At 37.3% G+C, this 10,000-nt stretch overlaps 1 protein-coding gene across 1 annotated transcript in view; it reads right to left on the reverse strand.

Annotated features, from left to right (window-relative positions):
- eps8a (epidermal growth factor receptor pathway substrate 8a) overlaps window positions 1–10,000 on the reverse strand; it is a 35,722-nt gene that overhangs the window by 8,286 nt on the left and 17,436 nt on the right. Inside the window, 12 exon segments of the mRNA XM_042721556.1 lie at window positions 1–92; window positions 176–332; window positions 3,065–3,213; window positions 3,297–3,371; window positions 3,466–3,554; window positions 3,640–3,766; window positions 4,767–4,794; window positions 4,796–4,826; window positions 4,903–5,030; window positions 5,107–5,189; window positions 6,030–6,179; window positions 8,558–8,707. The exon segment at window positions 1–92 is cut by the window's left edge and continues 42 nt beyond it. Coding sequence (XP_042577490.1) covers window positions 1–92; window positions 176–332; window positions 3,065–3,213; window positions 3,297–3,371; window positions 3,466–3,554; window positions 3,640–3,766; window positions 4,767–4,794; window positions 4,796–4,826; window positions 4,903–5,030; window positions 5,107–5,189; window positions 6,030–6,179; window positions 8,558–8,707 — 1,259 coding nt within the window.

Raw genomic sequence — 10,000 nt, forward strand, 5'->3', positions numbered from 1 at the left:
GCCGTGTCTGGCTCCAGCAGGTGCAAGCGCTTGTAAGAGGTGTGCCTGTAGCCGTACCCGTCTGTGCCGGGGAAGTCCTGGACCAGCGGCTGCTGTCGGGAGAGAAAACACTTTCACGTCAACAAGTACTTCACAGCGTCACACCGTAAGTGTTAAAGGTGGAAGAGCGTCTCACGTCGAGCGGAGGTCTGTCCACAGGTCTCTGAGCCGCGCCGAGCCTCTCCGCCAGCTGAGCCACGTCCTGCTCTCGAGACACCAGCACCGGCGGCTCCCAGCCGTCCCGGAAACACAGCGTGTGCGGAGGAAACGGGTGATCCTTCGGCCACTCCAACCTCCACACAAGACAAATCACAATACACATTAGTGACGCGCGGATGGTGGTTATATCCGCGGGTCTGGTAATAAGAAAATGCATTCTGATTATCTGCGGGTGGATAAGATAAATCATTAATGATGCAAATATTAACTACATTTTCTAAAATATGAATGTGTTTTATATAGGCTACAGAAATTTATTCAACTGTTAATTAACATTTATGCTTGATGCTTGAACTAGTTTTTGTTTAAGGGGTGTACAAGAACAGGCTCTCATACTAGTTTGCTCGAAAACACATTATTTTTCACATATTTTACATTATTACAACACCTCTCTCCCGAGTCTGGCATGAACCGCTCGAATAGTTCCTGTATCAAATGAAGGCCCGCCTTCTGAAATACGAAATGCGCTGTGATTGGTTAGCTGGGCCAGTGTGTGTTGTGATTGGCTCCACTCGGCACCTGGTTGGGAAATGTCATGCCTCTTACCATAGCTGCCTGCCAGCTTCAGTGTAAATACTGCGTCAAAATCAATTTGAGCGCGATTTAAACCCTGATGATAGTAAACACTCAGGGGAAAGCTAGCGTGTCTCTGACATAGTTATAACACTCGTTGCCTTCTCTAGATCAGCTCAACCAGGTCTCGTCATAATCGGACCCCTTTAAAGTTATTCAACCACACATTATTCAGTCAAGAGCAGTGAGGGATTTTCTGTCTTTTGTTGTCTGATTAACATTAATGACAGCTGGCACAGCTTTATTAGGCTGCTGTCACAAGACCTGTTTCACAGATCTAATACTGATACACGGTTTCTTTCGCAACTGTTTACATTAACTTAAAGAGGACCATTTTGATGTCATTTTGTGCGTATTTGGCCACTTAAGCGCAACAAGCGCAATTTGTTCCTCGCAGCACGCGCTTTAGATGTGACGCTGATGTGAAGAAAATGTAAAAGAGAGAGGACACGATACAGCTGAATCACACTGTTTTCATCTGATGGTTTGTGTGGATTTATTTACTCATCTAACCTACACACTATATTGAATTTCCCTCGTTTTAAAGTCATAATTCAGGACCTGATTAAACATAATTCTATTATACAGAGAATTGCAAAATAGATTTCCATTACTTTTCCAAAACTTTCCAGGCCTGGAAATTGCTGTTTTAAAATTCCATTACTTTTTCCAGGTTTTTCATGACCGTGTAGAGCGGGTTATAGTGCTGGATGAGATGACGATGAGATGAGTGATCCTCCAGATTTAGATCTAGCTATTTTGTATTTATAGTGTTGTCTAGCACTTATATCGGTTCAAACAGATGTCTGTGCTTTCAAAGACAATTAAAAGATTTAAATGTTGGTCAGTTGTTGACATTAAAATATCTGTTGTTTTTGTTTTATTAAGACATTTAAATATTGGTCGATTCTGTGCTGTTAAGAGATTTAAATATACGTTTGTTTTGTTCTGTTAAAATATTTAAACGTCAGTTAATTTTGTTCCATTGAAATGTTTAAATATCGGACAGTTTTGTCTGATTAAAAGATTCAAATATTGGTTGGTTTTGTTCTGTTAAAATATTTAAATGACAGTTGACTTTTTTCTATTAAGAGACCGAATTATCGGTAAATTTTGTTTAGATAAGAGATTTAAATATCGGCCGTGTTTGTTCTTTAAAAAAATAAACATCAGTCAGTTCTGTTTTGTTAAGAGATTTAGTTCTGTTTTGTTAAAATATTTAAATATCAGTTGGTTATGTTCTGTTAAGAAACGTAAATATTGATCGGTTCTATTAAAATTTTTAAATATCGGTTGGCTTTGTTCTGTTAAGAAACTTAAATATCGGTCGGTTCTGTAAAATATTTAAATGTTCTTTGGATTTGTTCTATCATGAGACTGAATTATCAGTCAGTTTTGTTCTAATAAGACATTTAAATGTTGGTTTGTTTTGTTCTATAAGAGATTAAAATATTGGTCATATATGTTTTGTTAAAATATTTAAATACGAGCTGTTTTTGTTCATTTAAGAGATTTAAATATCAGTCGGTTTTGTTCGGTTAGGAGAATTAAATATCGGTTGTATTTGTTCTGTAAAAATGTATAATTTGTTCGGTTAGGAGAATTAAATATCGGTTGTGATTGTTCTGTAAAAATGTAAACATCAGTCGGTTTAATTTTTTAGGTTTTGAGATTTAGGTATCGGTTGCTTTGTTCTGTTAAGAAACTTAAATATCGGTCGGTTCTGTAAAATATTTAAATGTTCGTTGGATTTGTTCTATCATGAGACTGAATTATCAGTCAGTTTTGTTCTAATAAGACATTTAAATGTTGGTTTGTTTTGTTCTATAAGAGATTAAAATATTGGTCATATTTGTTTTGTTAAAATATTTAAATACGAGCTGTTTTTGTTCATTTAAGAGATTTAAATATCAGTCGGTTTTGTTCGGTTAGGAGAATTAAATATCGGTTGTGTTTGTTCTGTAAAAATTAATAATTTGTTCGGTTAGGAGAATTAAATATCGGTTGTGTTTGTTCTGTAAAAAAATAAACATTTGTTCGGTTAGGAGAATTAAATATCGGTTGTGTTTGTTCTGTAAAAATGTAAACATCAGTCGGTTTAATTTTTTAGGTTTTGAGATTTAGGTATCGGTTGCTTTTGTTTCAGGTAAGCGATTTATATCTTGGTTGATTTTGTTCTATGAAAAGTTTTAAATATCGGTCAGTTTTGTTATTAAAAGAGATACTCCAGTACCTGCATTTGGTCCATCCGTCTCCCAGCGTGACCCACAGGTGTCTCTCCTCCGCCGAACCCGCCGCGTGCAGGAAGTCAATGGCTTCTCTGGTGAGGAGAGGAACGATCACGCTTTTAGCCAGATCCACTCCTCCAGACGTCTGGATCACCTGAGACACACACACACACACACGTCAGTCTGACAGAACAACTGTTCTACACACAAACACACACACGTGATCAAAAGACGAACCAGTCTGAGAGGATTGAACAGGAAGTGGACCAGATCCACAGCACTGGGGTTCTGAATGTGGTTCTTCAACTTCCCCTGGAATGACAAACAATAATCACATCACAGATCATATAAATTAAATTTTTCTAATGTTTGTAATTGGGATGGTAACCTGTTTAACGTCACTCACCAGCAGGTTGAAGGCGTGTTTGAACTTCTGGAAACAGTCGATAAACTCGTCCTGAGACGGAGGTTTAGCTCTCAGCGTCAAAACTCCCTCTGATCGGAGACACACAGCAAACACACTCATGACACACTGATGATGATGAGGATGATGAGGATGTGTGATGTGAGGAGCACTCACCTCCGGGTCCTTTCTTTTTGCTCTTCTTGGTTTTCTTGCGTTTTGAGAGATCGTTAAAGGCCTCGGCGGCTTTCTGCAGTTTGGTGACGAAGTGTTCGATGTCGTCCAGAATGTGATTGAGGATTTGCTGTAACACACGTCAGTATTTTACCATCTGCTGCATGCACACACACGCACAAGCACACACACACACACACAGACATGTGCAACACCAACGTGACTCTCGCACAACCATCATACTGACTGAAAGTCTTCATTATAAACTGCAATCACAATTTTTGCCAAAAAATAAATAAATAACTATTTGGTTTGTTTCCCCAATTTGTTCAGCCTATATTTCATGCATTTCCACACATACAGTTTCATGGCCGGTAAAAAAATATTTAAATCAGGCTCAGTTTATCTGCAGTGACGGGCTCGTCTCATTGGCTGGCACAGGGTTGCTGCACAAGTCTAATTTTAAGGCTTTTTAAGACCTGGATGAATAAAAATGATAAGGGATGTGCAGTTCACAGTAGTGACAGAAAATAACTTTTTATTTTTATTAAGGGGTAATATTTGTCAAATTAAAATGATTTCCAGTTTTTTTTTTTTTTTTTATATCTATATAAGGGGATTTTTTTTCTATACTTATGCATAGAAATCACCTTTTATGTCACACTTTAGCATTCAAATTAAATTCAATTAGAATAAAAACGGTTACCAATCAAATGAAATCATTATAATTTTTGTGTGTTGCTCAGAACTTCGGTTCTGCTGTGTTTTTATTTAGAAATTTTTGTTGACAAAATAAAGAAAAAACAAACAATACTGACAGTGTTGTGTCTAAAAAGTAAATTATCGTTTATGTAACTGTTGTAGAAAATAAATATCACAGTTGCATTTGTGCTGATATTTGGGAAAACGACACTTGCTCGTGATATTTTGATATAACTACATCATATGATCAAGTCAAAAACTCATTGGGGCAAAAATGCCTGTGTATATTGAATTTTGGGGGTATATAACTGCATACACAGACTTTTTCAAACTCAATAACCTTGAAATTTAAAAATCAAATGTATACTTCCTAAGATTTTTTAAGCATCCTTAAGAACAGGATGTGATGTATCAGTGTAAATACTCACCACATCTCTGTCCACTTGCGCTGCGCTAATCCAACTATATCCAATGTCTCTGTGGATCATCTGAGGACAAACACACACACAATGAGACTCTGGAACAGGAACTCGAGGGTTAAAGACAGAAACCGCCTCCACTTACGCTCCTGCTGCTCATTGGTCCAACTGGCCACTCGGCTCTTGCTGTCCGTTTGATTGACAGCTCCTGGAAGCTCGGGGGCGGGGCCTCCTGGGGGCGGAGGGATGGTCCCGTCACTCTTTAGGATCATTCTGATGGACACAGAGAAACGGATGCTGCATTACCGTGGCAACAGGCATCTTCATAATTCACAAGCGCTGGACTTACTTCAGCACCTCCGGACGCTTCTTGACTTTCCCGCCCTTGTGGTCGCTGACGGCGCTCTCGATGTCCATGTGGATCAAATTGGCCTGATTTAATTACAAAATAAATGTAACTGTAATCAGTTACAGTTACTGAGACAAAATGTGTAATTAAATTCCAGTTACTTATGCAAATGTTAACTATTACAAAAGGGGGATAACTGCTTTATTTCCTATTTGGGTTTGTGTATATGCTTTATTTGTATTTTTTTTAATTTATTTGTTTTATTTCAAGGCATTGTTAGATGTCAGTGTTTTCTGTCATAGCTATGCAAGGACGTTATTTTAAAAACAGTATCATAACTATTAAACTATTTCTTGTCATGATTTTAAATCTGTATTTAACCTCAGAACGATCTAAAAGTAAAAAGAGGTGCTAAAGTTTTATTTTGCGGTGACTGTGCTTTAAAATTAAATTATAAAAACAAATAAAAAAATAAAAAATATTTAAAAAATTACAGAAATCAATCATTGATGATCTCTTTACATGTTACTTGCTATTATATATAACAATAAATAATATATATATAAAAAATATATAATAAAAATCATGCATAATATCAACCAAAAAACCAAAACCCTAAACCAAATAATAAAATAAATACATTTAAATAAAATTAATATTACTCAGTACTTAAATGTATAATTACACTAAAAACAAGGACACCTTAAAATAAAGAGTAACCGAAAACCTTTAGAACTTTAAATTTAGAAAAGTTAACAAAAAGTAATCAAATCTAATCACATTACTTTAATAAAGTAATTGAAATAGTTAAACTACTTATTACATTTTAAACAGGGTGACTGGTAATCTGTAACCTATTAGATTTCCAAAGTAACCTTCCCAACACTGACGGTCAACAAACACACAAAGGAGTGAGACCAGACCTTGATGTCGTCGCACTGGAACAGGTGCAGGTCCGGTTTGCTCTGACCGGACTCCTTACACACCAGCGCCAGGATGGAGTCGTAGCTGCAGGCGTTCATCACGGCCTGACAGTGCTGGATCGAGGCCAGAGGAAAGTTCTCCAGTTCATTCTGAAACACACACATGATCAGGCCATACACGTATCACTGGAGAAGGGTTGGAACCTGGCTGCCAACATCCATTTTCTTCAGTAAAAACTGTAATAACAGGATATTAGCAAAATTTGGTCAAGGCTCCACTGCATATTTGTGTTTGCACTCTGGAAATCACCAAAAGATTCTATTTTAAAGATGTAACGATTAACCGCAAGCCGGTTGAAGATTGATTAAAATATGTGACAATTCGAATCGGTTGAGATGCTAAACAAATCACGATTCAATTAGGGATAGGAGTTTATATGAATGTATGTCTGAGGGGAACTTCAGACTACTGTCTTTAGAAAAGTTTACATGGTATTTTTATTTTCATCTTGCCTCTGTATAAAGCATATTAAAGTTCATAAGTGCAGCGCTGCTTTGTTTACAGCGGTAACCAAGGAAACGCTTTAAGCTCCACCCGCTGCAGTGTACACAAGTGCTTTGTTTACAGCGGTAACCAAGGAAACGCTTTAAGCACCACCTGCTGCAGTGTTCATAAGTGCTTTGTTTACAGCGGTAACCAAGGAAACGCTTTAAGCACCACCTGCTGCAGTGTTCACAAGTGCTTTGTTTACAGCGGTAACCAAGGAAACGCTTTAAGCACCACCTGCTGCAGTGTTCATAAGTGCTTTGTTTACAGCGGTAACCAAGGAAACGCTTTAAGCTCCACCCGCTGCAGTGTACACAAGTGCTTTGTTTACAGCGGTAACCAAGGAAACGCTTTAAGCACCACCCGCTGCAGTGTACACAAGTGCTTTGTTTACAGCGGTAACCAAGGAAACGCTTTAAGCACCACCTGCTGCAGTGTTCATAAGTGCTTTGTTTACAGCGGTAACCAAGGAAACGCTTTAAGCTCCACCCGCTGCAGTGTACACAAGTGCTTTGTTTACAGCGGTAACCAAGGAAACGCTTTAAGCACCACCTCACAAGTTCTTTCACAAGTGCTTTGTTTACAGCGGTAACCAAGGAAACGCTTTAAGCACCACCCGCTGCAGTGTACACAAGTGCTTTGTTTACAGCGGTAACCAAGGAAACGCTTTAAACACCACCTGCTGCAGTGTTCATAAGTGCTTTGTTTACAGCGGTAACCAAGGAAACGCTTTAAGCACCACCTGCTGCAGTGTACATAAGTGCTTTGTTTACAGCGGTAACCAAGGAAACGCTTTAAGTGCCACCTGCTGCAGTGTTCGGAAGTGCTTTGTTTACAGCGGTAACCAAGGAAACGCTTTAAGCTCCACCTGCTGCAGTGTTTATAAATGCTTTGTTAACAGCGGTAACCAAGGAAACACTTTAAGCCACACCTGCTGCAGTGTTCACAAGTGCTTTGTTTACAGCGGTAACCAAGGAAACGCTGTAAGCCCCACCTGCTGCAGTGTTCACAAGTGCTTTGTTTACAGCTGCAACCAAGGAAACGCTTTAAGTGCCACCTGCTGGCAGAGAGTGAATCTGCGTCTCGTTCAGCTCGTCTGTTGTTTCGGTCTCATGCAGAAATTTTATAGTTTCACAAAACTAAAGTCAAATCGTTCTGTTTTTGCTTCAGATTTCGAAATTATACAATCTAATTTAGACTAAAAACTGCTCATGTTGCATGTTGGTGCACAGTTGGTGGTCCCCATTGACTTTGAAATTGAAAAAAAAATACTATAGATGTCAATGGCAACTACCAACTGTTCGATTACCAGCAATCTTCAAAATATCTTCTTTTATGTTCAACATAAGAAAGCAACATTTACAGGTTTGGAACGACATGAGGGTGAGTAAATGATGACAGAATTATCATTTTTGGGTGAACTATCCCTTTAAATTAAAATAATTTCCACTGTGGAAAATCTCACTCCATGATGAACTTAAAAGTTGGCGGCCCTGCTTAAGGTCAGGAATCAGATACGCCAGCAGGTGGCGAAAAGGGGCTGTTAAAATGTTTTTGTCTTTGAATCATTCAAGAGATTCGTTCCAAAACGCTGATTCATCCAGTAATGAAACAAGTGAATCTTGAGTGAGTCATTGAATCATTCATTCATAATTTACACGTGATTTTGTTTAGGTGTCTAATGTTTTTTCTTCAGAATCATGAGAGAACCACAATCTCAATTTTAAAAATAAAAAAACTCTATTTATCCAGAATAATAAAATTTATCCAGCTCTACTTTGCACACAAACAGCTCTTAATTAAACGAGCCCAGTTTTTATGTAGCCTGCTGATTTTTATTCATTTCATCTCAAATGCAAATAAATTTTCAAAAAAAAAAGAATAAAAAATATTTATTATAAAATTTTTAATAACACACATCCCTCGAAATCGAAAAGATTCAAAGGACACCCAACCCTACACTGGATCGGTGTGTTCGTACCTTGCTGTCGTTGTCGATGAGGCTGACGGCTTTCCCGTCCACCTGCAGGATCATGTCCTGCGTCCACACCTTCCCTTTAGCGTCCAGCAGACGCAGCTTCCTGATGCCGTCCTCGATGGTCAGCATGGCCTCCTCAAACGTGGTCAGATGCTGCAGGAGACAAAAGTCAAGTCACCTTTATTTCTATAGCAGGCAGAAAAACTCACAGAGCTTCTCAAATAGCTTTGCTTTGCTTTTGGGGTTTAAAAGATGGTTAATATTCAGTAATATTATCAATCTAACTGCATTTACACTATCGGACGAGAACAAAACTTGTGCCGAATTGATCTGAATAATGAGCTGCTTTACAGCTAAAACAGAATTTGTTTCACAATTCATGAATTTTGCAACATTAACACTAATCTGTATTGTATAAAGTGCTACATAAATAATTTTACTTGATGTTACGACAGGTTTATTATTTAGTTAACTAAAACTCAAACTAAAATTAAAATTCAAACCATTAAAAACATTTTTGTTACTTGATATAAATGGATTAGAAGGCAACATTTCTCATTTTAATTTCATTTAACTTCATGCACTAAAATAATTTACACTTTAACTGATTAATAAAAACTATACCGACATATATAATAATAACAGAAATTACTGAAAATGACAAAATGACTAATACTTTAACTAAAATTAAAATTAAGTTTCTATTAAATCGCATTCTAAATATTCATAAAAACTATATTATAAAGCGGATAGTTCCGGTCCTTGATTCTGATTGGCTGAGCCGCGTTCAAAGCTGTTGTAAATTACTCTACAATGTAACATACACCTTTGTTTACATTTGTGTGTTGCTCGGCAACCACTTTGTTGCAAACACAACTGATTCTGAGGAACTACTTTGTTTGGCGGAAGAATAAAGTTTTTATTAATATCATTACACTTTATTTGCTCTGTTTTATTTGGTGAAACCTTACTACGTTAATGGAATAACCAGTTTATAAAAGCAATAATCCCCGTGAAGCCTTGGTTTACAGTGAATTGATAACAGCTGAGGGAGTTTTAGTCTCTCCGCTTTGTGTCGTGCCTAACAACGGCCCGTAACAAATACAAATTAAACCAAAACCACCTGCTTCTTATTGCTTAAATAGTATCTCAATTAAACTAAAATAAAAATAGCATGCTTGAATTAACAATAGATATCAAGTGGCAGCCAAATGTGAATAAAATGTCCTTAAGATATTTTCATTCATATTTATTCATATTTAAAGTGACAGTTAAGCCAGAAATGATCATTCTGTCATCATCTACTCTCCCTTATCCCGCTCAAACCTGTATGACTTGCTTTCTTCTGTAAAACAAGATATTTTTTTTAAGGTCTAAACAACACTGAACTTCATTGACGTCGACTGTACAAACAACACTTTCAAAACATCTTCTTTTACAGAAGAA

The sequence above is a fragment of the Cyprinus carpio genome, chromosome B4 (assembly GCF_018340385.1).
Source record: "Cyprinus carpio isolate SPL01 chromosome B4, ASM1834038v1, whole genome shotgun sequence".
Lineage (NCBI taxonomy): Eukaryota > Metazoa > Chordata > Actinopteri > Cypriniformes > Cyprinidae > Cyprinus > Cyprinus carpio.